The sequence below is a fragment of the Cynocephalus volans genome, chromosome 10 (genome assembly GCF_027409185.1).
Source record: "Cynocephalus volans isolate mCynVol1 chromosome 10, mCynVol1.pri, whole genome shotgun sequence".
In the NCBI taxonomy this organism is placed as follows: Eukaryota; Metazoa; Chordata; class Mammalia; order Dermoptera; family Cynocephalidae; genus Cynocephalus; species Cynocephalus volans.
This window is the reverse complement of record NC_084469.1, coordinates 52,635,882-52,662,910: the sequence shown is the minus strand read 5'-3', so window position 1 is coordinate 52,662,910 and position 27,029 is coordinate 52,635,882. Positions and strand designations below refer to the sequence as shown.

Below are 27,029 nucleotides of genomic sequence, written 5' to 3'. Positions count from 1 at the left end.
ACTCCGGCCGCGCCGCCCTGGGCCCGGGGCCGCGGGAGCTCATCTCCGCCGCGCCCACGACGCTGCCGCCATCCTCGCCGCCTCCTCCTCCCGGGCTGCTCCAGCAGCAGCCGCCGCCGCCCTCTGCTCGGCTCGGCGGGGGCGGGCGGGGCCGAGCCGGGAAGGCACTGCAGCGCGGGGCCAGGGGCGGGGCCAGAGGACAGGCGGGGCGGGGCCCGAGGGAGGCGAGGGGCGGGGCATTTAACTAGGGGGCGGAGCTAGGAGGGCAGGCGACTGGCCGAGATCAGGTGGAAAGCTCTCAGGAGGGCGGGGTCTAGACGAAAAGGGGCGCAGCCTCGAGGAGAACTGGGGAGGAGCCTACAGTAGGGTGAGGGGCTCGGGAGGAAATGGTGAAGGAGCCTAGGAGAGGGTGGGGGCGGAGCTAGAGTTGGCATGGAGGAGGTGGAAGAAAGATTCTAATGCTCAGAGGTAGGGTCCGGGCCTAGATTTGCAGAGGGAGTGGGAAAGAGGGCGGGAAGAAACTTCTGAGGCAAAGTGAGAAGCCCAGACATGGGTGGGGCTTAAGCCAATACAGAATTATTCAAATAATTGGGAGGGGTCGAAGCCTACAGGCGATGCCAGGATTGCGAAAATAAGAAGGGTCTGAGGCTGTGGGCATGAGTGGCTGGGCGTGACCTGGGAGAGAAGGCAACTGAATCCGGGGGCGGGGGCCAGAGTGGTGAGTAAAGTGGTGAAAGGCTCTGAGGCGGGGGGCTGACCACTGAAGTGCGCGGAGCTTGGACTGAGCAGGGCTGGGACCTGAATCCAAGAGCGTTGTGCTGTGATGCAGTCTCTCGAGTTAATTTCTCTGTAACAACAACTACTTCTTGTGACTCCTCAGTTTCCTCTTCTGTCAGTTGGCGATGACGGTGTATAATAGTGTGCGACCCATGGCAAATGCTATGTAATAGTTTGTTACTATTGCCATTTTTCCTGACCCAGATCCCAAACTCCGCTTTGAAGGTGCGGGAGAGAAGAGAGCCCGGAGTGCCATTCCTTCTAGTGACCCGATTTGAGTGCAGGTCAAGGGACAGGGAGGAGATTTAGGTGGTTTAAAATCTCACCGCAGAGGGGATTAACGGACAGAAGGCGGGGCGGGGGAGGGGTAGGTTCAGAGGGTGGAGGCTTTCCCCAGGGCCGAAGGATGGCGGCCCTCGCTCGCCTGCTGGAGCGTCTCCTCTGGCCCGCTCGCAAGGAAGAGGAGGCGGAGGAGGAGGAAGAGGAGGCAGGACGCAGGGCTGTCGACGGGCCTCAACCTCTCCTCGCAACGCCGCGATGCGTCCAGCGGCCGCACGGGGGTGTGGCGGCGTCGCGGGGCCTGCGCTTCGGGGCTAGCGCCGCGCAGGGCTGGCGAGCGCGCATGGAGGACGCGCACTGCGCTTGGCTAGAATTACCTGGGCTGCCCGCGGGCTGGGCTTTCTTCGCCGTCCTCGACGGCCACGGCGGGGCGAGAGCGGCACGCTTCGGCGCGCGCCACCTGCCAGGCCACGTGCTCGAGGCGCTGGGCCCCGATCCTTGCGAGCCAGAGGGTGTGCGCGGGGCGCTGCGCCGAGCCTTCTTGAGCGCCGACGAGCGCCTGCGCGCACTCTGGCCCCGCGGCGAACCCGGCGGCTCCACGGCTGTGGCGTTGCTGGTTTCTCCGCACTTTCTGTACCTGGCGCACTGCGGGGACTCCCGCGCGGTGCTGAGCCGCGCCGGCGCCGTGGCCTTCAGCACCGAGGACCACCGGCCCCTCCGGCCCCGGGAACGCGAGCGCATCCAAGACGCTGGCGGCACCATCTGCCGCCGGCGCGTCGAGGGCTCCCTGGCTGTGTCCCGAGCACTGGGTGACTTTGCCTACAAGGAGGCTCCGGGGAGACCCCCCGAGCTGCAGCTCGTTTCCGCGGAGCCTGAGGTGGCCGCACTGGCACGCCGGGCTGAGGACGAGTTCATGCTCCTGGCCTCTGATGGAGTGTGGGACGCGATGTCTGGTGCTGCCCTAGTAGGCCTGGTGGCATCGCGCCTCCGCTTGGGCCTGGCCCCAGAGCTTCTCTGCGCGCAGCTGTTGGACACGTGTCTGTGCAAGGTCGTGGGGGCGGAGCGTGGAATCCTTGAGGCTTGGTGCAGTAAAGGAGAAGAACCTCAGGGTTTGGGGGAGGAAGTGTTTTGATGGAGAGGCAAGAATACAGCTAGAGAAGAAGGGGGTGGGGCTCAACCAAAGGGCATTTGCTGGAATGGGCAAGGTCAAAATACCGAGAAGGCGGAGCCTGAGGAAAGTTTTAGGCACAATGGGAAAGTAGCAGCTTTCGATAGGTTAGTGGGAAAGATTTAAGAGAAAGGGCGTGTTCTTTTGGAATGGGGCGGTTCTAGGACGCAGGGGCAGGGCCTAACGTGTGCTTAGTGCTAGAAGATGGAAGAGCAGCTAGGCAGCAGAGTGGGCGGTACTTCAGAGAATGGGCGTGGTTCTCTTTAATAGGGTGGGTTTAGAACTGGGAGGGGGCGTGGTCTAGGGATTGGTCCAAGTGGGAGAGGACTGGCAAATGGGAAGACTTGAGAGAAATGGACATAACCAGATTTAGGAGGGGGATCAATACTGGGACTGTTGAGCTCTGCCTTCAACTCCCTCCAACCGGGCTCCCTTTTCTTTTTTTTTTTTTTTTTGTTAAAAGATGACCGGTAAGGGGATCTTAACCCTTGACTTGGTGTGGTCAGCACCACGCTCACCCAGTGAGCAAACCGGCCATCCGTATATGGGATCCGAACCCGGGGCCTTGGTGTTATCAGCACCGCACTCTCCCGAGTGAGCCACGGGCCGGCCCACGGGCTCCCTTTTCTCCACCTTCTCCAGGGCAGCCTGGACAACATGACCTGCATCCTGGTCTGCTTCGCAGGGGCCCCCAGGCCTTGTGAGGAGGCGATTAGGAGGGAGCTAGCGCTGGACGCAGCCCTGGGCCGCAAAGTCGCTGGTGAGAAGGCACCCCAAGGCCAGCGGGAGGGCTGATCGCCAAGCCGGGGATCTCCCATAACTTTTGCCTCCTTTTCAGAACTGTGTGCCTCCGCTCAGGAGCCCCCCAGCCTAAATACAGTTTTCAGGACTCTGGCCTCAGAGGACATCCCGCATTTACCTCCTGGGGGAGGGCTGGACTGCAAGTGAGTTGGGGTGGGACGGGGGGTGCGGGAGGGGTGGTAGGAAGAGGGTTCCCTCCTGAGGGCATTCCTCCGCTTTCCAGGGCCACTGTCATCGCTGAAGCTTATTCTCACCTCTGCCAGGCCTCAGAAGTGTGTTGGGAGGTAAGGACCCTGTGTTCTTGAATGATTCTTTTAGGAGCACATATTAGTCCGTTTTGTGTTGCTATAACAGAACAACCTGAAAAACTGGGTAATTTATAAAGAAGAGAGGTTTATTTGGCTTACGATTCTGGGACAGCTGCATCTGGGACGGGCCTCAGGCTGCTTCTACTCATGGCGGAAAGTGGCAGGCAGCCGGTGGGTACAAGCAGATCACATGGCAGATCACATGGCGAGAGGAAGCAAGGGAGAGAAGCAAGAGAGAGAGAGAAAGTGCCAGGGTATTTTTAAGCAACGTGCTCTCGCGGGAACTGAGAGAGCGAGAACTCACTCATTAATCCCCCCACCCCCAGGAGAGCATTAATCAATTCATGAGGGATCCGCCCCCATGACTCAATCAGTTTCCCACACTGCCATATTAAAGATCAAATTTCCACATGAGTTTTGGAGGGGACAACACATCCAAACTCCATCAGAGCATGTAGCCCAGTGCCCCTACCCCGCTTAGTGGTGGGGAAGTTGAAGGCAGTGAGTATAAGGGACTTGCCCAATATGTTAATACATTCTCACTCCTGGCCCTAAAGCATTGTACTAGGCATGATAGGGGGATGAGATGCAGAAGAGAAGAGATTGTGCTTCCCTTCCAAGAAATGTAGCCCCTGCAATGCTCTTTAAACTCATCATCACAAATACCCAATCCTCCATCCAGGAAGAAGGTGGAAATTTTCAGAGAACGTTAATGACCAAATCGAAGGCCTGAATGCACAGTAGAGACCATCAGGACATCTCTGAGATGATGAGAGGCTGTAATTGAGCCCAGATATCAGAGGAGAATTTGGAGATGTCCAAAGAGGAAGTGGGTGGACTAAGGCATTGGGTAGGAGTGAGGAAGGAAATGTGATGGAGGAAGTTAATGCCAGAGCCCCAGGGCCTTTGCATGGCAGAAAAGGGAGTTTGGTTATTATCATGTGGATGAGAGACGATTGTTGATAATTTCTCAGCAACTGAAGGAGGTATTTGTCAGGATTCTTTTGAGTTGTGAGTCACAGCAACCCAGTTCAACCTGGCAAAGCAAAAGAGGGATTTACTGGGCCATGTAATTGAAGAGTTCAGGATCTTAAGACATGGCTGCATCCAGTTGTCAGATGATGTCATCAGGAACTGTCTCAGTTTTATCAGGGTACTTCAAAAAGTTCATGGAAAGATTTGTATGATCTTTCAATTCTATTTTCTCTGAGTTGGTTTTATTCCCCTGCAGGGTTTCCTCACGAAGCAGCAGAGAGTTGCTGCTTCACGCTCATATCCCACCAGCCTACCATCCCCAGGGGAGAGAGCTTGCCAATTTCCCAGTAGTTACAATAGTGGTCCCAGGGCCAGTTCTCCATGGAGACACTGGGTCACATGCCTGGCCAGGCTGGGGTCACATGCCCAACCTTAGTGCTTGGGGTTGGGATCCACTCCACCCAAAACTGATGGATTGAGAGGTGGGATATGGTAGTCCCCCAGAGGAAAAGATGGGATGGGGCTGGCTGGTTAGTTCATTTGGTTAGAACGTGGTGCTAAGACCAAGGTCCAGGGTTTTTGATCCCTGTACTGGCCAGCAACCGGGAAAAAAAAAAAATAAAAAATAATTAAATAGGAGTGCTGCTTCCAGAAGACTGGGGAGTAGGTGCTGAGAGGCAAGAAGGGATTCCTATCACCCTCTCCCATGTTATGTGTTACAGAAGGGGCAGGACGTGGCTGGGAAGCCCAGCAGCACCCATTTGAACTCTGCCTTGGACTTGGAGGCCTGACAGCTGTCATCCTTTGGGGACCCTCTGCTCAACTGGGGTCCTAAGGGAACTAAAGAACTAAAGAAGGAAACTGTCCTCTTCCCCAGCTATGTGGAACAGTGGAAGGAAGACAAGCTGATGGAGGAACCCCAGAGTGCTTATTTCTCCTTCTCCTACTTCCCCTTCACAGAAAAGTCTTATGAGAGGGGAAATTCCACTACCATCCAGACCAAAAAAAACCCCAACGAAATGTTTTTGAAATATTTAGAGCTAAACAGATCCTGACAGGTCACAAGTTCAATAATCTTTTTTCTTATTTTTTATCTGTTTTCCAGGGGACATAGGGGAGTTATTATTAAATTTTAATTACATAAGTGATTCCAAATACATTTTCTTGTAAAAAACAAACAAACATTATTTGCCTAGCCATTTGGCAAATGTGTATTGGGCACCTGCTATGTGTCAGGTCCTGCCCACAGCCATGAACCAGACCAATCCACCCAGATTCTTGCCCCTGTGGGGCCAACCTTCTAAAGTTGGGGAGACAGCAAACAAGGGAACCAATAAATAAGGTCACCTCAGACATTGAACAGTGTTACCAGAAAAGTAAAACAGAAGGACATGATAAGAAAATGACTAGGGGAGCTACTTTTTTTATTTTAATTTTTAAGTTTTTAAAATATTAATTAAATTAGCATTTGAATGGTTAATAAGTTCATTTGGTCTGAAAGTCAAAGGGTACAACATGATCTACAGTGAAAAAGTCTTTCTCTATCCCCTGCCCTCCAGCCACTCCATTTTCCATCTGGGGGTAGCTGCTTTATTTTTTTAATTTTAATTTAATTTAATTTTATTTTTTTATAAGATGACTGGTAAGGGGATCTTAACCCTTGACTTGGTGTTGTCAGCACCACACTCATCCAGTGAGCTAACCAGCCATCCCTATATGGGATCTGAACCTGTGGCCTTGGTGTTATCAGCACCATACTCTCCCGAGTGAGTCACGGGCCAGCCCATGGGGGTAGCTGCTTTAAATGGGGGATCAGGGAAGGTCTCTGAGGAGGGGTCATTTGAGGAAAGACCAGCCATGCAAATACCCTGGAGAAGAGTGTCCCAAGGCAGAGGGAACAGCCAGTGCAAAGGCCTAGTAGCAGGACTGAATTTGCATTTTCAAGAGGAGGCCTGAGATCTCTGTGACCACCGAATTCCCTAAAATCCCACTAGCCATTCCACTGGTAATCACTGCAATGAGCTTGAAGTGGATTTTTCTAAACGTTTTACTCTGAATGTACACACATATAATGCTTCTTCGGTGTTTCTTTGATTTTTGCATACCCTATGTATCATTTAGCAACTTTTTTTTTTTTTCACTCAATAGTACATTGAAGACTTCTTCCATGTTATCTACACAACTTATTCTTTTTAATTGCTGCCTAGTGCTTCAGCCAAGGGATGTGCAAGGTTTCACTATGCTCCCCTCTCTTGACTTTTTTTTAACCTTTTACTCCTTTTCTTTTCTTTTTCTTTCTTTCTTTTTTAAAAAGATGACCGGTAAGGGGATCTTAACCCTTGGCTTGGTGCTGTCTGCACCATGCTCAGCCAGTGAGCTAACCTGCCATCCCTATATGGGGATCTGAACCCGTGGCCTTGGTGTTATCACTACCGCACTCTCCCGAGTGAGCCACTGGGCCAGCCCTTTACTCCTTTTCTTGATGGACATTTAAGCTATGTTCAGTTTCTTGGTCAGGCTCCTCATGTACATATACAAGAGTTCTCTAGTGGAGGGATCTTTCTACCTTGCTACTTGAGCTAAGAATAGTTTTTACATTTTTAAAGAGTTGCTGGTTAGCTCAGTTGGTTAGAGCATGGTGCTGATAACATGAAGTTCCAGGGTTCAATCCCTGTACCAGCCAGCCACCCCCTACCCTCAAATAAAACACTGTAAACAAAAAAACAAAAAAACCCATATATGTATATGAGAACCAAACCCTTTGTCTAATACGTCTTAAATATTTACTATTTACACCTTTATAGAAAACGTTTGCTGACTCTTGCTGTAGTTAGTGCGGGTGGCACCCAGAAATGCTTCCCCTACCATTTCACAGATGGGAAAGCTGAGACACAGAGAGGAGAAAGGACTTGCCCAAGAACACACAGAATTGGGTCTTATTCAGTTGGATCAGTATAGACTTGCTCTTCAGGGCCTAGCTGGGTTGGGTGAGGCCCAGAAATTAATTAAGTCTACCCTACGCCCACAAAGAACCCACAGCCTGAGGAGACACAGAGAGAAACCATTATACTTAGTTGGATCAGGGTTCATGGTCTCCCAGAGTGGAGTGGAGAAGGGGAGAGGGTTACTCACTTCTTCAAGGAATTAATGTCAGAGCTTGGCCTAGAAGGATGAGGCATTTCCCAAGTATACTGCAGGACAGCATCCTGGCAGAGGACTCGGCTTGGACAAAGGCTAGGAAGGTTGATTCTCTCACCTAGTGAGCTGGGCCCTGAGAATTGTTGGTTTTACACTCATGCCTTGGCTTTCGAGGTTCTGGGGGTCAGGCAAGAGGGCCATAGGGCAGATTTATTCGCTGCCTACAGACCTCAGTTTATCCATTTGTGCAAGTGATTTCCGAGGGCTAGGGCACCTCACCCAGGCCAGGTGGCGCTGTACGGGTGGGGTGTGGCCACATGGGTGACGTCATTTGAGGCGGGGCCTGCGGGACCCACTGCAGAAGCCTTGGAGGGTGTCTGGGCTGAGCCCAGAACCCAGGTGTGGGGACGGGGACCCCCGGGAGGGTCTTCCCACCTCTTTGCCCACCCGATTTCTGGGTTGATCCCGCCGTCCTCCGCGGGCGAAACTGAATCATAGCGGGGCGTGTGTGGGGAGGGGGTCGGGGACTTCATCCGCACAGGAACCCGGCGTCCCACCCCCACCCTTGCACTGTCCGCCAATTTCCATCTCCACCCCCACCCCCAACCCCCTCCGACCCTGCGGCTGTGAGTCAGCGGCCGGCCGCACCCCCAAGGGCCACTTCCTTCTCACCTTCCCCGGGCGGGCGGAGGGCAGTGAGAGGGAGGGCACCTCCCACCCTCCCCGTCCTGTGAGGGGGAAGCGGCTTTCCCCTCAGTAACCCCTCATACATAGGCAGAGAAGAGAGATGTTGGGCGGCCCGAAGCTGGGATTTAAGAGAGAAAATTTGAGAAACCACTTGTATAGCCAGAGAATTCTTCTGGCCCATCAAAATTGAGCAGGATATTAAGAAATGGGGAAGTCGATGGGAAGAGTAGGACGGGGGACATTGTGCTGTCAGTGAGATCACCCGAAGAATTCCCATAGTGGGAGAGAACTAGGGATCAAGGAAAATATCTTCCTCTCCACCAAGCTTGCCTCCTATTTTAGGAGTGAAGCCGAAAATGCACCCCTGTGGAATAACGTGGGGGAAAGAGCGAAATTGCGGAAGTCGAGAGTTTCGCGTTGCCCTTTTAAGCGCCCTCCATCCCTCGCTTGGAGATGTCCGCGGCCCCTTTAAGGCGCGGGGCATTGTGGGTGCGGGGAGTGGAATTTTGGAACGAAATGTAGCGAAGAGAAGTACAGTAGTAAGAGTAACGTTGTAGCCGCCGCCGGCCAAGGGGGCGCGCCGGGAGGGGACGCCGCACCCCCCTTTTGACTTAGGGACTCCCCCATCAAGCCACCAGAGGGAGGAGGCGCTCGAGGACCCGCCCCGGCCCGGTCCCCGTTTCCCCCCAGGAAGCCGGACTCTATGGGGCGGGACCCTGGGGGAGACTAAGCAGAACCTGGAGCCAGGCCCGAAGCTCTGAACCTCGAGCCAGGGGCGCCCCGGGAGCACCTACCCCGTGGGCGCGCCGACCGCACGTCGAGCAGCCATGAGGTGAGTCCCGAACTGCCCCCTGACCCTTCCTCGCCCGGCGCGGGCTCCCTGCCCCGCCTTTGTGCCCCTTCCCCCCAGCTCGCTCCGGGCTGGAATTTGGGGACAGGGCATTGGAAGCCTCAGCTTTGGGCCAGACCACCTTGAAGATTCCAAATATTGACCACCTCCCCATTACTCCCAAGGCTCGGAGTGGTGCCGGTAAGGTTCTCCTGGGAGCGCTCAGATTTGGGGGCGCTACTAGGACTCCCGAATTTTAAATACTTTCTCAGAGGACCTCCAAGTCGGCAGATACTTCCCGCAGGGATGCCAGGATTTAGGCAGGGCTCAGACTATCCCCAAACCTAAAAGTGCAGTCCGGGAGGGATTTGGGGGGGCCGGTTCGGGAGACCCAGGAATGTGGAAGAGAGACTGACACGCAGACCCTGGTTCGCAGGGTCCCGGTTTGCGTGACGCTGGAAAAAGACTCCCCAACTGGGACAGCACTCCTTAACTTCGGGGGTACTTAACCCCCTAAATCTGGGGGGTATACTTAGATCCCCCTGTGGAGGAGGTTAGTGTGAACAGACCCAAGTACCCAGACGCAGTCTCAAGGACTCCTTTCCTCAGTCGCGCCGCTCACACAATCTGCTGAAAACAGGCAGTGCCTAGGAGCGAGCGAGCGCTCGGTGCGGAGGGCGGCTCCCCGGCCCTGGGCCTGAAGGGCGGCCCCTCTCCCCCACCTGCGCGGCCCTGGGGAGAGAGGGGGCGCGCAGCTGGGGGAAGGGGGGTCTTTGTCTTCCTGACTCACCTGTCGAGACAGCTGGTGTCGGGGGCAGGCAAGGAGCGCTGGTGGGCCGGCTGCTTTCCCCACCACGGCCTATCCCCCTTTGCTCACCCCCCTCCACCTCCAGCCATGGGAGCCGTGGGATTGGAGAAGGGGGCGCTGGAAGCTTCAAGGTCATAGCCCTCTCTCACAGGGACCCAGGCTTCCCAGACAGTTCCAACTGTCTTCCCAAGAATTCAATCCTGGGGGTGGGGAACCCAAGGGACTCAGGGATTTTGTCTTACGCGGGCCTCCCCCGATCTCCTGGGCTCACCTGAGGGCGGGGCCAGTGCAGGCTGAAGGACCCGATAGGCACCTCCTCCCCAATCGCCCCTCCTCTACCCCTCCCCCCTATAATCTCTCCCTTGGGTCCAGAGCCTGACAATACTATCTCCCTTCCTCCACTCTCTCTGGGACTTCCTGCCCCAAAGCCCCCTGCCTGAGGGCAGGCTCCTGGGGACGGCTGGGGATTAACTCCCTGATGCCCACGTCCTCGCACTTCCCCCACGTTCCCTGGCCTCTGACATGGGGTGTCATTCCTTTTTATGACCATTAGGGAACCCCCTTCCCGCGTTTGTTTTTTCTGATGTGAAAGAGATGGTTGGAAAATTTGGAGCAAGGGGACACCCACAGACACCTTCAAGACTTCCTGCCTATCCTTTCCCCGTTATAGCAACATCCCTTCAGGATCTGCCTGGAGAGGGGGCAGTTTGTGGGAGCGAGCCTCTCTCCCATCACCGTCTTCCCCCGGGACTCTTCTCTCCCACTGCCCCCCAGCCCCGCCCCTCACCCTCACCCCTGGGCGTTTCCGGTTCCAGGCACCGTGGAAGGCGGATGGCGGATGTCCGAGTTAGTGCTGCCTCTCTCACTGTGCGACCGTAAAAGGGCAGGAGCCGTGTCTGGGCCGGCCTCCTGCCTTCCCTCCTCCCCCCACCAGCCCTGGAGGCCCTGGACCTCCCACAGGGCCCCTCTCTTGCTTTGGCCATGGCCAAACCTCCCGCGTCCTGGGAGGTGGGTGGAAATTGAGCCGATGCCAGTCCCACCAGAGGGTCACTCACACCTTCTGAGGGATCTCTCCTGCTGGTGGTCACCCCACTTCCTGGGCTATGCCCGTTCTTCTAGGACACCCAGGATTCAAAACGACCCGTGCCCCTATTATTCCCAGCTGGGGAAACTGAGGCTCAAAGAGAGAAAGGGATGGCCCAAGATCCCTGAGAAATTCTTACGTGGTGTTGGGGGAGGGGAAGAGGCTGGGATCCTTTAATTGTTGGCTGGTTTGACTGGGGACAGTCCTGGGGGCAATTGGAAGAGAGGATGTTAAGATGGAAAATTACAAGATATACTTATTTTTCTCCCAGTTTGGCAAATATTTTTGTTGAGTGTCTTCTGTGTCTGGGACTCGGAGCAGGGATTCTGGGAAGCGGGGCAGAGGTCTGGGGGCAGAAGGGATTCAAGGAAGAAGTTGGGTCTATTCTTTCCTCTTCCAATAATAGTACTTATTATTGTTCTTATTTCATTTGAAAGCAATGATAGGAAACCACTTATTCAAGCATCTACTTCGTGCCAGGCACTGTACTAGGTTCCTGATGCAATTTAATCCTCACAATTCTAAGAGATCGGCACTATTACAACCTTGTGTCTCCATCATATCTCCCCTCCTCCTCCCACCCCAGGCCCCAGTTTATATATGGGAGAACTGAAGCACGGAGAAGTTAAGCAAATTACCTATTAAAGTCAAACAGTTTGGAAGTGGCCAAGCTTGAATTTGAATCCAGGACTGTTTCCAAACTATTATGCTATTAAGAAAAAGGAAAATTAAAACTTTAGTATTTTTTTAAAAATTAAAGTACAAATGCTTTCACTTTAAAAACATGTAATATACTTCAGATAAAAAAGGCTGGCCAGTTAGCTCAGTTGGTTAGACTATGGTGTTGTAATACCAAGGTTCAGATCCCCTAACCAGCCAGCTGCCTAAAAATGAAAAAAACCCAACAGGGAAGCTCTACCATCCTGGTCACTTATGAGAAACTGAGGCCCACCAGGGAGGAGGGACTAGAGTGAGCCCACACAAGCCCCACAGACCCTAGATTTGGTTTCTTACCCAGGGTTGCTTCAAAGGAGATTTATAGATTGAGAAGTTATGTGTGTATATTACAGGTTTTATGGTATAAGGAGGCTATGAGGTAAGTTTGGGGCATGGGGGACAGTGAAGGGAAGAGCAAGACTCTTGTCTGGAAGGTATATGTAAACTGGAGTCACTGTGCTTGATTACCTCTGGTCATGGGAAGCTCTCTTCCTCCTGTTTTGACTCTCAGCTCTGAAGTGTGCCCAGTTCCAGGTCCTGAGCTTAGGGCTTTTTGTCCATTACCTCTCTTAATATTTACCACAAACCCAGTGAGTTATGGTTTCCAAGACTGGAAACTGAGGCTCAGAGAGTTGAAGCCCACATAGCAAAGAGATGACTTGAACCCTCTTTCATTCCCCACTAGAGTTTTCCAAAATGTAGGGACTTGTGAGATGGGTGAGTCCTAGGTTGTCTTGGGGTTAGGCTCTCTCATGTCAAATGGAGGGTGCAAGACCCCCAGAGACCACTGGAATCAGGTGGACCCAGTTTCAATCTCATCCCCCGCCCCCACTTCCTGGCTGTAGGATTTCCCATTACAGCTTTTGCTTATTTTTTGAACTTAAGTAATGAATTAGGTTTTTACAGGTAATGCCAGCCCATGATAAAAAAGAAAAGAAATAATGAAGCAGTTCAAAGGGTAAACAGTGTAAAATGTCCATTTCCTCCCTCGCCATTCCCCTCCTCAGAGGCAGCCAGAGTTAGCTCCTGAGTAGCAGCCTCTGCATATATCATCACTGTGTGTGCAAATATATTTATGTCCTCCCCACCTTTTTTTTTTTTTTTAAAGTTCACTTATTTTATTTATTTATTTATTTATTTATTGTCGTTTTTTTTTTTTCGTGACCGGCACTCAGCCAGTGAGTGCACCGGTCAGTCCTATATAGGATCCGAACCCGCGGCGGGAGCGTCGCCGCGCTCCCAGCGCAGCACTCTACCAAGTGCGCCACGGGCTCGGCCCCCCACCTTTTTTTTTTAAATCTCTGATACACTCTACTTTGTGCCTTGTGTTTTAAAAATGTTATCATAGCTGTTTCCTCATCTTTAAATGAGGTTAGGAACTTGGGCAGACTTGGGTTCAAATATGAGCCCCTCTGCTTACTTGCTGTGTGACCTGGGGCAGGTGTCTTTGCTTCTGTGATCTCAGTTTCTTATTTGTCAAAAGAGTAAGCATCAGAGTCCATCTCGTAAGTTCATAGAGAGGTTCACCATGGAAATTGGAGCCCAGCACCTAGAACAGTGTCTGGGACACAGTCTAACCAATAAATGTCAGCTGCCACTGTTAAGGGTTTGCCTTTTTTACAGATGTGTCTATTTAACAACTACTGAGTACCTACTGTGTGCTGGGCACCATTATAAGTTCTGGAGAAACAGCAATGAAATAAGGGACAAAAAAATCCCTGCCCCCGTGAACCTGACATTTTGGTAGGAGAGACAAACGATAAATAAATATTGTGTTAGGCAGGGATGGCTGCTGTGAAATATGCAATAGGGAATGAGAGGGAGAGAAGCTTTTCGAGATGAGGTGGTCAGGGAGGGCTTCGGTAACATTTAAGCAGAGAACTGAAGGAGGTGAGAATCCAGGCCTGAGGAAGAACAGTGCACAGGCCTGAGGCAGGAGTGTGTCTGGCATGTTGAAGAAGCAGTACTGAAGCTGTGGTACAGGGAGGAAAGAAATGAGATCAGAGAGCACACAGATCAGGCAGGCTGAGGAAAGAACTTGGCTTCTTCTATTCTGCAGGAGCCCTGAGCTTCCAAGAAGAGAAGGGACACCATCCGCCTTGTGTTCTAACAGGATCCTGCTATAATGGGGATACTGCAACCTGGAGAGGGGCAGGACCAGCCCAGGGTCCCCTGCAGCTGCCCAGCTCTCTGGCCAGGCAGAGCTTCAGCAGGGCAGGGCTGCCTGGGAGAACAAAGTGCAGCAGGGTGGGGCAGTGACAGCCCTGGGCACCTAGCCAGAGTCTGCCCTGGGTGTGGGTGGCAGGTATGGGTGAGGCCTTAACCCTGCCCTGCCAGGGGCTGCAGGAGCCACAAACAGCCCTGAAGCTGCATTTGTCTGGAAATGGCACCTAGTGTTTGGGTAGGGCACACACAGTCCCCAGTGGTTAAGAATGTGGACTTGGGAGCCAGATGGCCTGGGTTCAAATCCTCACTTTGCCATTTACTAGCTGTGTGACTATGGGCAAGTCACTCAACCTCTCTCGGCCTCCATTTGTAGTCCTCACCTGCAAAATGAGGATGAAATAGTGATCATGTTGAAGGATGGCAATGAGAAAGGTCTTAGGGTGCCTAACCCAGCTGAAGTGCCTGATAAGAGGGAGATGCCACAATTATGTAAACTTGGGGGTGCTAGGCTTAGTCCTAAGCCTGAGACCCGGAGCTGGGTCTGCTGAGGGATTTTCCCTGCCTTGACTTTCACAGCATCAGTGTCATGCCCCAGCCCCCAGTCCCCAGCATCAGTGTCATGCCCCAGCCCCCAGTCCCCAGCCCCAGTAGAGAAAAAGCCATTGGAGGCAGGGGGAGTGGGTATAATTTCTCTCCCCGGAAACCTCTGACCACCAACTTCCTCTTTTCAGGAAACAGTCTGGTGGGGGTGGGGCAGAGAGCTGTGCTTCCCCCTCCTCTGTGGGTGACCTTGGGCAAGTCACTTCCTGTCTGGGAGCCTGAGTTTCCTTATTGGGGGGGGAGGTAATTGAACCTCCCAGAAGTACTGGTGGGGGTTCCCAAGGGATGTAGCTTTCCAGGGCCCCAACAGTGCCTGTCCAGGGTGATGGTGAGGGATGCTGACAGTTACTGAGTGCTTAGTACGTGCCAAGCACTATACCGAGCAATCTAAGTGCCCAGACTGATTTATTCCTGTCCCCTGCCACTTGGGAGGTGGAGACTGTCTTTTCCCCAGTTTGTAGATGAGGAAGATGAGTTCTTGAGTGGGAAGGTCGCTTGCATAAGTCACGTGGAGTAGGTGGCTCAGCAGGGATTTGAACCCTGGTTTGTGGATGTCAGATCCTGAACTCTGAACCAATTTACTGATGCCTCCCCTCAAGGCTGAGTCACAGGCCTCCTTCTCCAGGAAGTCCTCCCTGACTCCCAAGGCTGGGGCAGGCACTCCCTCTGAAAACCCCTGGACCCTGGGCTCTTGGGTCCTAGCCCTGGGTCATCATTGGGGATGGGTCTATGTCCTACACCAGACTGTGAGCCCCAGGAGGGTGGTGCTGGGACTATCAGGAACAAAACTATGTGTTTGTTCCCACCCCAACCCAATATGGGCCTGACATAGAGCAGGGAGTGTCCACCAAATGGCTGTTAGTGCCCTGGGGAGCTGGATGGATGGGGTGGGCAGGAGGGACTCCCTCCGGGGGGAGAGCCAGGGGTCTGAGGTCAATCCCAACTTACTGCAGGCCTTACGTCCTTCCCTTCCCTAATCCTCAGCTTCTTCCTCTGATGTGAGCAGGCACACATGTGGCGTGGGGTGGGGGGTGGGAGAGGTCCAAGCACCCTGATAAACAGGGAAACTGAGGTCAGGCAGGGACTTGGTCTCCAGTGTAGCTCAGGGCTCCTGCCCTCCTTCTGCCAGGTTCTCCCACCTCCAGCCCTCACTGTATCTACCCATATCTCCCTCCCTGTCTGTCTTGGTCTCTTCCATCTCTGTCTTTCTGTCTGCCTGTCTCTCCATCTTTATCTCTTTCTCTGTCTGCCCCCTGCCTGTCCATCTCTTTTCCCCTATCCCACCCCACCCCTGCCTGTCTGTCTGTCTTCCAGTCCATCCCTCTCCCCTTTGTCAATCTGACTCTCCCTTTCTTACCTCTCTCTTCATGTCTGTCTCTTCCTCTTCCTGTTTCTTTCTCCCCATCTGTTTGTCTGTCTCTCTCTTTCCTCATCTGTATGTCCCAAATCCCCTGTTTCTGTATTTGCCTTTCTCTCCTGATCTGTTTTTTCTCTGTCCTGCCTGTTTGTTTTTCTCCCCTATTCTCTCTGTCTGTCTGGGTCTCCTTGAGGGTCTGTCTTCCACCCTCTCTCCCTATCTCCTTCTGCCTTCTCTGTGTGTCTTTCTCTCTTCCTCCCACACTCTGTGTTTGTCCCTTCGAATCTCCCAGAGAGACCCAGATGGAGAAGGTGACCAGCCCCTCTTCCTTTTCTTCCTCTTCTGCACAGTGAGACGGTCATCTGTTCCAGCTGGGCCACTGTGATGCTTTACGATGACAGCAACAAGCGATGGCTCCCTGCAGGCACGGGTCCCCAGGCCTTCAGCCGTGTCCAGATCTACCACAACCCCACAGCCAATTCCTTCCGGGTTGTGGGCCGGAAAATGCAGACCGACCAGCAGGTGAAGCCCCATCCTGACCCTCAGCTCTGTGAGCTGAGCCCCCCATCCCTGCTCCCCTCACTTCTCACCCCTCTTTCCCCTCATGCCAGGTGGTCATCAACTGTGCCATTGTCCGGGGTGTCAAGTATAACCAGGCCACCCCCAACTTCCATCAGTGGCGTGATGCCCGCCAAGTCTGGGGCCTCAACTTCAACACCAAGGAAGATGCAGCACAGTTTGCCGCTGGCATGGCCAGTGCCCTAGAGGCGTTGGAAGGTTAGAGACAGCGGTGGGCACAGGGTGGGCAGTGGGGACCACTTAACACTGCTGTGTGGCCTGAGGCTGCCACTTTACCACTCTGGGCCTCAGTTTACTCATCTGTAAAGTGGAGCCATCTCATTGCTACTGTCAGAAATTATGAGGATTTTGTGGGCTCCTGTGTGCGCCCATGTATAAAGTGCATAATTCCTGACAGTACAAGATGCTCCATGAATTTTGCACATGCACACTTCCATGTGACCACCTCCCACGTCAAGATATAGAAGCTCTTTGTGCCCTTTCCCCAGGTAACTGTTGTGCTAACATGTCATCACTAGTTCGTTTTTAGGCATTCATGTTAAAGTTCCTAGGTGGTATTTCTTAAACCTTAATGTGGAACAGGCTGGTTAGCGTGGTGTTGTTAACACCAAGGGTTTGGATCTCCTTACCAGCCAGCCACCAAGAAAAAAAAAAAAACCAAAAAACCCCTTAATGTGCACATGAATCACCTGGAATCTGGTGAAAGGGCAGACTCTGGTGCTGGGGGGGGTGGGTGAGGTGGGGCCAAGACCCTACATTTCTTTTTTTTTCTTTTCTTTTCTTTTTTTTTTTTTTTTTGTGACCGGTAAGGGGATCGTAACCCTTGGCTTGGTGTTGCCCGCACCACGCTCAGCCAGTGAGCGCACCAGCCATCCCTATATAGGATCTGAACCCGCAGCCTCGCTGCGCTCCCAATGCCACACTCTCCCGAGTGAGCCACGGGGTCGGCCCCAAGACCCTCCATTTCTTTTTTTTTTTTTTTTTTTTTTTTTTAAAAGATGACCGGTAAGGGGATCTTAACCCTTGACTTGGTGTGGTCAGCACCACGCTCACCCAGTGAGCGAACCAGCCATCCGTATATGGGATCCGAACCTGGGGCCTTGGTGTTATCAGCACCGCACTCTCCCGAGTGAGCCACGGGCCGGCCCCAAGACCCTCCATTTCTAACAAGCACCCTGGTGATGCCGAGGCTGCTGGTCCGCAGACAAGACTTTGAGTAGCAAGGCTTTAGCTGACTGCCATGCATCCAGGGTCCAGAATCACTGCTGTAGAACTGAAAATCATCAATGGCAGAGGTGTTTGCTTCATGGGGTAATTTCAGTGCTAGTGGGGAGGGGGCTTGAACATCACAGAGCATATAGTAGGCAGTTCAAGTACCAGGGAGCCAGAGGCCTGGGAATTGGTGAGGAAGAGGCTCTTAACCCTTCTGGGTTCTCAAGCAGGGGTCCAAGGGGCTGTAACAGTGGTTAAGAGCCTGGATGCTGGAGTCAGCCTGAATTCAAGTCTTCTTCCTACAAATTCCAACCTGCAGAACTTTGGGGCAAGTGACTGCCCTCTGGGCCTTAGCTTCCCCACATGTCACTTGGACATCATAACAGCTCCCACCTTATGGCAGCTCAGGCCAGGGGAGCTGGTGCTGCCCGTCTTCCCAGGGTGCCCCCACCTTGGCCTGGAGTGTCAGGCTCTCACAGGAAGAAGGAAATGAGCGCCTCTGGGCAGGAGGCCTGGGAGGCCTGGGCAAGCCAAGGGAAACTGCCAAGGGGCAGGGCATAGCTCTGGGCTGACTCATGACCCTGTCTACTCTCACCTTCTAGGAGGTGGGCCTCCTCCACCAGCAGCACCTCCCGCCTGGTCCGTCCAGAATGGCCCCTCCCCAGAGGAGGTGGAGCAGCAGAAAAGGTGGGGCCGGTCCCTGGATGGGGAACTTTACCACTGCCAGAGTTCTTATAGTTCAGAACCCCTCCAACTTTTCAGTTTCTGGAATGCTCCAACTCCCAAGGGACTAGAATTTGACAGATTTCTGCTATCTCCACCTCCTGGAGTTCCAGAAACTCCTGACACTCAGAGTTACAGAACCTCCTGGCCCCCAAATCCTGGTGCCCCAGACTCCCAGAGTCCAGAAATAGATTGTTGAAAGGATCTTGGGCATTTTGTAATTCAGGTGTTCTTGACAGTTTAATGACTAGAATGCTTGCATTTTGGTCTTTTCTGTCTCTGACCCACCCCCAATGACCCCCTACCCCCCTACCCCTCTGTTTCTTGAGCTCCTGGGGAAAGAAGGCTTGGGTGGAGGTTAGGAACTGGCCTCTCTGGAGACCTCTGAGAGAAGCTGGGAGGTTGCTGGCCCCTTCACTGGCCAACTTCCAGGCTTTGACTGATGATGGCTCCTTCACCCCCTTCACAGGCAGCAGTCCAGCCAGCCAGAGCACTTGGAGCGCCGGGTCTCCAATGCAGGTGATTACTCAAATGGCCCCAGGAATTGGGGGACCTACCTGGAGGAAGGGGTGGGCCAGCTGGACAATGAAGAATGAAGCTTCTCTCTCTCTCAGCAACCCCCTTTCTCTTTGTTTGTTTCAGGAGGCCCACCTGCTCCCCCAGCTGGAGGTCCACCCCCACCTCCAGGACCTCCTCCTCCTCCGGGTCCTCCCCCACCGCCAGGTCTGCCCCCGTTGGGGGTCTCGACTGCAGGGCATGGAGCAGGGGGAGGCCCACCTCCTGCACCCCCACTTCCCACAGCACAGGGACCCAGTGGTGGGGGGGCTGGGGCCCCCGGCCTGGCCGCAGCCATTGCTGGAGCCAAACTCAGGAAAGTCAGCAAGGTGAGGGGCTGGGATCGGCAGGTGTGGGGTAATGGGGCCCTGATGGAATAAAGGGGTGAGGCAAGAGTTGCCTGGAAGCATCATAGCGGGGCTGGGAGACCAGGAGTCCTGCCCATAAAGCCTCCTCCCCCTTTTAATATCTCCAGCAGGAGGAGGCCTCTGGGGGGCCCTTGGCCCCCAAAGCTGAGAGCAGTCGAGGCACAGGTGGGGGGCTCATGGAAGAGATGAATGCCATGCTGGCCCGGAGGTAAGCCTAAGCCTGGACACCCAAATCTCTTGGGGATTCCAGCTCAGTGGGCCCTGGTGAGGGGGAAGGCCCTGATTCCCATTTTGTTTTGTTTCTTTTGGTGAAAGTTTCCCCTTTGATAGCCAGTTTGGGATGTAATGCTGGGGATTATAGTTTCCTCAGAACCTGTATTGCTGAGGTTTGCAGCCACCTCGGTAGCCTGTAGAAAGTTATCAAGCCCAGAATTCAGGGCTGGCCGGTTAGCTCTGTTAGAGCACAGTGTTACAACACCAAGGTCGAGGCTTCAGATCCCCATACTGGCCAGCCGCCTGAAAATAAATGAATGAATAAATGAATAAATAGAGCCCAGAATTCTAGAACCTTAGGAGATCTTTTCTCAGAATTCTGGAAACTCATTCCTAGAATCCCAGCATTCTAAGATAGAATCCTTTCACCCATAGAATTTTATGATTCCAAATGTGAGAATGTAGAACCCCCACCCCAATTCTAGAACAGCAATCTCTTTAACTTCTAAAAGTAGTTTCCTTAGTCTTCATGAATTCCAGAACTCTATACCCTACAGTTCATATTTCTAGAACTCTGGGGGGGGCGGGGACAAGGAAGACTGTTGAGTGCCTGAGGCATCTGTTTTTGTCTTTCCCTCCTTCAGAAGGAAAGCCACACAAGTTGGGGAGAAGTCCCCCAAGGATGATTCTGCCACTGTAAGTTAGGGGCTCTTCTTGTCCTATACAACTTAGGCTGTACCATCAGGGTAGGAATATTGGGGAGGGGGTTATGATGGGACTGGGCTGAGTTGAACCTGGAAGGGGAAATGACCAGAGGTGTGGCAAGGGCTGGCTCATGACAGTTTTATTTCCCACCAGCAGGAGGAGCCAGAGGCCAGAGTCCCAGCCCAGAGTGGTAAGTGAGAGCCACAGGAATTAAAAATCCTAGGATGACCTGTTCTCTCATAGAAAGTACCCTCATGGGAGAGTCTGTAAATAATGTTGGGGATTGTAGTCTCCTAAGATAGGTCTTTGAATGGCGGCTGATGAGGCTGGGGGAGAAAGATTGATTGGGGGAAGTTCTTGTTCCTGATCTTTCTGATTTGTTGCCTGTCCCCCAGAATCTGTGCGGAGACCCTGGGAGAAGAACAGCACAACCTTGCCAAGGTGGGCCATCAACACTGAGGCCCCATCCTCCAAAAGAGTTAGACTTGCCCAGTTTATAGGGAGGAACACAGTGTGACACTGGAATGGGAAGCATGTCCTATTGCTAACCTCTTTTCTGTCCCTAACCACATCAAATCTCTCAGGATGAAGTCATCTTCTTCGGTGACCAGTTCTGAGGCCCACCCCTCTACGCCCAGCTCCAGTGATGAGTCAGACATGGAGAGGGTGAAGCAGGTAGCTTGGGGAGGATGCTGGGGGTGAGGTTGGGAGCCAGAAAGGGGCCACAGGAAGAGAAGAGATCTGGATCCAGACCCCTAACACTGATGGGCTGTGTGATTCTAGAAAAGGCCTCAGAAGCCTCAGTTTTCCAGTCTGAGAAATGGTGAGATTGGATCAGGTCAGGGATGATGCAGACACCGCTCCCCCTTGTCCAGTGCCTGTGACCGACTTTACTAATCTGTCACCACACTCATTCCTGATGAGTACCCAGAATCCTTTTCAGCACACTGACCCCAGCCATCCATTACCAATTGGAGTTGGCAGGAGACTGGAATGTATTTGCCAACCCTGGTACTGGATGTTCTCCAATACTTTTCTTCTGGCTCCAGGGATCCAGAAATCTCCCCTAGAATCCTCCAGTCACTCTGTGACTTTTCAGCGATGTCATGGTGTGCAGGTGGAGGTGGGTCTCAAACCTGCTTCCTCTGGCTCTTCAGTCAGTAAGAAAGGGGGCATTCATTTCTGCAAGTCCAGGTACCCCTCCACATTGGTTATACCCATTATTTTCAGGAACTTCTGGAAGAGGTGAGGAAGGAATTGCAGAAAATGAAAGAGGAAATAATTGAAGGTGAAGTAGTTTCAAAACATTTATTTATTTTGGAGGCATCATATCCCTTGGAAAGAGCCCCGTTTTGGAAGGGAAGGGGGGAAAGACTCTGGCCCTGACCTCTGCGCCTTGTTTCCTTCCAGCCTTTGTCCAGGAGCTGAGGAAGCGGGGTTCTCCCTGACCACGGGGACCCAGAAGACTGTTTCTCCTTTCCGCACACCCCGCCTGTCACCCTGCTTTTCCTGCCTCAACTTGACATGGAATTGGCTGAAGACTACACAGGAATGCATCTTCCCCACTCCCCGTCCCACTTGGAGAATTCCAAGGGGGTGTGGCCTTCCTAGCACCATGTCCACACCCATACTGGCTGCTGATTGGCTGGGGAAGCCCCCACCCTTTGCTTCCTTTGGTTCTTCCCCTTTGCCATCCCCTTGGGGCTGGTTCCTCTGCTGGGGATGTACCAGTCAACCCCACAGTAAGGAGGAAGGAAGGAGGGAATTTCACATTCCCTTGTTCTAGATTCACTTTAATGCTTAATGCCTTCAATTTTTTGTTTTTTTAAGGGGAAAAAAATATATATATATATTTGAGTTTTGGGGGGAAAGGGAAACTTTTTCTCTTTGATTTTGATATAATGGGCTGTGGGAGTTTTTAAATGCTGTACCCCAGGCTTTCCTGATTTGGGGCAGCTATTTAGAGGGGGGGATGTCCCACCAGGTGGGGGTGCCTCTTCCCACCCCAGAGACTCTTTCCCTCTGGCTCCTTCCCCTTTTCTATGAGGAATTAAGATGCTGTAACTTTTTAGAACCTCGGTTTTTTGGTTTTTTATTTGGGTAGGTTTGGGGGTCCAGCCCATTTTTACTCCCTGGAAAAAATAAGACGAGGCAGAAAGCAAAAGGGGAGGAAACCTCTCCTTTACCTTTAGCTTCTTGAAAATGGGCCCCTGTGTAATAAATCTGCCAGTTTTTGTAAATGCTAAGATCTCTGGAGTGATTTGAGGGGCTGTTCTGATGAGGATGGGGGCAAGCGCCATCCTTGGTGCCCCTCCCTGGAAGACCTGGTTGTTTCCCTGAAAACCCCTCCCTCCCTCCCTCCTCCTCATACCCCCGCCCAGTAATCCACCTGCCCCTCATCTTCCTCCTTCCTGCCTGGCACTCCCTGTACCTGCTCCAGTTCCCTGAGCCCCCTGCAGCCAGGATGATCTGTCTGCTTGGCCTTCTTCCCCCTGCCCCCTACCAGGCTGCTTCCTCCCTCCTTCCCACCCTGCCCCACCCTAGAGAAGGCCAGTGGCAGTCCCTCATTGACTGTGTGGCCTTCAGTAAATCCCTTGCCTTACTCTGGGCCTCAATTTTCCCATTTGGAAAAGGGCTCGTAGGATGTCTCTGCCCCCTCTGCACAGCTTCTTTCCTAATTTTAATGACACTTGTACCCATTTTGCAGATGCATATCAAGAAGACACATTCTTCCTTTTTTTTTTTTTTTTTTTTTGGCAGCTGGCCAGTACAGTCACACATTCTTAAGACGACTTCCCGACTTCCTTACCACAGAGCTCCTTTAATTATAAAACATTTAAAGTCTGAAAAAATAGAATTCAGAAGTCACAGAACTCATACACACCCTCTTCTGTGGTTCACTGCATTGGCAGGGGGTGGGTGTGGTAGGTAATACAGCCTGGTAGAATATTCCATTTGTATAAGGGTGGGGAAACCCAGGGCTGAGGGGCAGGTAGTTCCACTGGAGGAGGCCTTTGCATGAAAAAGGATGGAGAGGGCCCTGGGGGACCAGTCTGAAGGCAGGAAAGAAGTCCCTGAGTACTCAGAGTAGATATGGATGGAAGATGGGGGATGTGACAGTGACTCATGTATCAGGGGGACAGATGGGTCCCTATGAGAGGCTATTAAAGGTTGGGGAGAAGACGGTGGGAAAGAACAGTAGTAGGTACAGGACTTGGGACAAGTAAACAGTGCACTGAGACAAAGTCAGAATAGATTAGCCCTAGATGGGACCAATTTTTCATCCCCAAAAGGCCACATCCTGCTGGAAGGACCATGGAAGGTCGGCCTGGGAGTCACTGCCCAGGAAGACCTGGCACAGCGGCGCCAGTGGATTGTGTCATAGACGAAAGGCAGAGGGGTGTTCTGTTGGGACGATCCACTTAGGGAGGGGCGGCTCCCAGGCGAAGGTACAAATGGGGGATTAAAGCCGCGGGGTGAGCCACTGGAGTTAATGCAGTCAAAGATCCATCTCCCCCGCCCCCCCCCCCCAGAGTGAGGTAGATGGAAGTGTCGGGAAGTCCACTGGGACTTTCAGCATTTTCTTTACAATGTTCTGTACCAATGAAGAGGCAGGGAGTGTTCCGTTGCCGTGGATGAGTGTCCCAGGGGAAAAGCCCACTCCTCAGGTAAATGGGGGTGTGAGAGGCAGAATGACAGTCTAGCTAAATCCATGTGCGTAAGGTGGTGTCCAATAAAAGACGCTGCCTTTCTCTACAAAGTACTAAGTCAATGTGCTAGCGGGGGCGAGGGAGGGAGAGGTCCCTGCTGGAACATTCTGCCAGTGGGAGGGGGAGTCCCAATGGGAGGTACTACTGGGCAGGTTAATAGGGAGGTGACCAAATGCCCGGTTGGATCAGCCCCAGTCCAAGATCCCTTCTGTCCCCAAAAGGACCGGGTAGTGTCAGTTGGGCCGGTTCAGGATGGGATAGTGAAGAGAGTAGGTCATATCGGAGACGTCGCAGCTCAAACAGTCACGTCCAAGACCAGGCCTCTGCGGCCTCCTATTCCTCGGACACGGGCGTTGCCTGGGGCTCGGGCTGCGGGTTCCGGGCGCAGAGCTGAAAGCGCACTTCTTGCAGCTGCTCCCGCAGCTCCTCCAGGGCGCCCTGCGACGGCGCCGCCTGCACCTGCGCCTGCAGCGCCTCCAGCGCCAGCGCCAGGTGGCCCACTTCGTCCCGCATCGCGTCCCAGGAGGCGCGCCGCTCGGTTTCCTTGCGGCGCTGCTGCGCCTGGTGGCGCCGGTACTCCAGCATCAAGCAGCTGCAGGCTGTGACGAAGATGATGGCTTCGCCCAGCAGCTCCGCGCCCAACTCGGCGGCCGCCCCCTCATTCATTGGCTTGACGGCTTCTGCATTGAAGCCCAAGATGCGCATCTTGGTCCTCATCTCCACCCAGTGGTACACTGCGGGGGAAGAGAGGGGTCAGGGATCTTTTGCAGGGGAGCTCTCTGCAAGCCCCACTCCTCAGCGCCTCGACGTCCCTGTTGGAGCAATGCGGTTGTGGCAACCAGAGTTTCCGGGGTTGGGGAGGAGGCGTTTTAAAGAAGATAAGCGCCGGGTCTCACACCTGGAATGCTAAGTTATCCAGCCTGGGGTGACCCCGAGGGCATCTTTTAAAAGCCTCTGTCAAGGTCAAGGGTTCAGATCCCCGTACTGGCCAGCCACCAAAAATTAAAAAAATAAATAAAAGCCTCCGAGCAGCCAGCGATGAGAAATGCTGCCCTGGGGTTGGGGGCAGCTCCCCTGGTTGGGTCGCAAGGATCTCCTAGAGCGCTAAGTCCATGGCCAGTGTAAAGCTTGCTCCTCTGCTCCTGCCATAACCCACCTGTGCGCTAGCCGTTCCTGCCCTCTCCCCTGAAGGTGAGGTGACAGTTCTGAACTCCTGAAGTGTACTTTGGGATGAACTCAGGTGTTGAGCGAGGTGTCTGCTGTAGGGAGAACTTCCTTACCTAATCACCTATGCATGTGAACACGGATTGTCAGCCTTTGCCTCCTTACAGACACAACGTAAGTGTAGAGCTGGTGCTGAACTGTAACTCCAGCGACAATTAATATTCATCCAAGGACACACAAACTGGAGAAAGCAAGCCTACCCCAGCTCCTTAAGAGATGAATTTCTGAAAACATTTTCTTTTTCTTTTTTTTTAAAGATGACCGGTAAGGGGATCTTAACCCTTGACTTGGTGTTGTCAGTACCACGCTCTACCAAGTGAGCCACAGGCCGGCCCTTGAAAACCTTTTCTGTTTCGCTCCTGCCAACTATCCTCTGTAGCAGCCAGGCTGATCTTTTCAAATGATTAGCTTTTCTTCCTATTAGTTAGAAGAATAACATACGCACATGGGGAAATTATTTAGACCAGATAGAAGAGGACACATTGAAAAATGGAAGTCCACCTTCCCAGCTCCAGCTTCAGTCATACTCCCCAAAGATTAATCACTTTTGATCTTTTCTGCATTTATTCTATTATAACCCTATGATGCCAAATAACAAGCCTATGCCTCTATTTCATGATTTATTATATTGAGTGTTTAAAATATTGTGACCTGGTTTCCACTGTTACTCCCTACCCCACCCCTCCAGAACTGTATGGAATTTATCACAAAATATTTCCTTTCCTTCCCTCTCCCAATTTTTACAAGTGATTTTTATTTTATTTTTTACTGTTCATTGGTAACCTTTGCAATTCTTCTTTTCCTTTTCTTTTTCTTTTGCTAGCCAGTACAGGGATCAAACCCTGGACAGTGGTGTTATCAGCACAATGCTCTAACCAGTCGAGTCGACCAGCCAGTTATAATTCTAAGTAATGTCTACTGTCTCAACTTCCTGACACTTGCACTCGTCAGTATATTAACTGCCCTACCCTACCCTCTGCTCTCGTCCTCCACTTCACCTTCCCTGTTCTGTCTGTGTTATTTTCACATCATTAAGGTGTCTTTCTGAGATTATAATGTCTTCAGTGCTTTGTTCATAGGCTGAGTCTGAAAGTGAAAATATAGAGCATGTATAATATTAAGGTTATGTAAATACTAATCACTGTGGACCAATAATGAAGATGTAATTTTATTTCACTAAACCAGTGCTGTGTGACGCATTAACATTAAATGGCAGCTCTAAACACTGTTTTGCATCATGCCACATTTTCGTTTTCTCATATTACAACCTTGGTTTTCCTGTATGCAACTTTTAGTTTTTTCTAGAGTAGTGTTTCTCAAACTGCCAGTGTGACTCACAAATGCCTGGCTCACCAATGGACCAAGATCATCCAGCGTTTTGCTCCTATTCCATTTATTAAATAGTTAGTGGTAGACACACGGTCTGTTCCCTGGGCTGCTGCAGGACTGTCCTCCCACAGTGTCTTCACACTGCCCTCCTTCACACCACTCCTCTTCTTTGTCGAATTCCATTCTAGTTTTGCTGAAGTATATCCCTAAGTACCTTTTGTAGAAAGGGGTTTTGTAGGTAGGTGTTTTGAATCCTTGCGTATTTGAAATATCTTTTTCCACCCTCACTCTAGACTAGATGATAGTTTCTAGGCCCAGAGTGACTGGTTCAAAATCATATTCTTCAGCAGTTTGGAGGCCTGGTACCATTACCTGTCATGGCAGAAGGGCTTTTTGTCACCCCTGTGCCACTGACATTGCATCAAGATGGGTCTGACTTTCTCTCATTTCCCTTACTTTATACTCTTCTATCTTCTATCTGAACCCTGTTTCTCTCTTTAGTCCCAGGAATTTTTCTTGTCTGTGCAGTGAAGGATTACCCCTGTGCAAACAGAGGTCTGGCTTTTGCCCTTGGCTCCTGAGAGATAATTTTTAAATCCTTGGGATGTCCTACCTGGTTAGACTATCTTTGTTTACCTGAGGCCTTGGGCCACATCAAAGAGTTTATGCTAACAGTGTGATTTATGGCAGGGCCTTCAGGCCATGTGGCATCAGCTC

The 27,029-nt window shown here is 52.3% G+C and overlaps 3 protein-coding genes across 7 annotated transcripts; 2 read left to right on the top strand and 1 right to left on the bottom strand.

Annotated features, from left to right (window-relative positions):
- Positions 1–1,183: 1,183 nt before the first annotated feature.
- Positions 1,184–5,099, top strand: PPM1N (protein phosphatase, Mg2+/Mn2+ dependent 1N (putative)). Its single transcript, XM_063110684.1, has 5 exons — positions 1,184–2,104; positions 2,867–2,984; positions 3,063–3,168; positions 3,249–3,309; positions 5,031–5,099. The coding sequence occupies exons 1-5, from the start codon at positions 1,184–1,186 to the stop codon at positions 5,097–5,099; spliced, it is 1,275 nt and encodes a 424-aa protein (XP_062966754.1).
- A 3,545-nt stretch (positions 5,100–8,644) lies between these two features.
- VASP (vasodilator stimulated phosphoprotein) lies at positions 8,645–22,289 on the top strand. Of its 5 annotated transcripts, none has more exons than XM_063110327.1 (13): positions 8,645–8,965; positions 16,045–16,216; positions 16,306–16,471; positions 18,088–18,172; positions 18,678–18,727; positions 18,851–19,092; positions 19,242–19,339; positions 19,989–20,040; positions 20,206–20,239; positions 20,445–20,490; positions 20,634–20,724; positions 21,280–21,337; positions 21,460–22,289. In XM_063110327.1, exons 1-13 carry the CDS (start codon positions 8,961–8,963, stop codon positions 21,495–21,497), a joined length of 1,137 nt encoding a protein of 378 aa, XP_062966397.1. In that variant the 5' UTR covers positions 8,645–8,960; the 3' UTR covers positions 21,498–22,289. The 5 variants fall into 5 exon arrangements, with proteins under 5 accessions (XP_062966397.1, XP_062966395.1, XP_062966396.1 ...); XM_063110325.1 differs by having other exon boundaries at positions 20,203–20,239; XM_063110326.1 differs by having other exon boundaries at positions 19,239–19,339.
- Positions 22,290–23,801: 1,512 nt separating this feature from the next.
- LOC134387382 (optic atrophy 3 protein homolog) lies at positions 23,802–26,691 on the bottom strand. Its single transcript, XM_063109867.1, has 2 exons — positions 26,685–26,691; positions 23,802–24,493 (listed from the first exon to the last, which is right to left on the bottom strand). Exons 1-2 carry the CDS (start codon positions 26,689–26,691, stop codon positions 24,093–24,095), a joined length of 408 nt encoding a protein of 135 aa, XP_062965937.1. The 3' UTR covers positions 23,802–24,092.
- Positions 26,692–27,029: the final 338 nt, after the last annotated feature.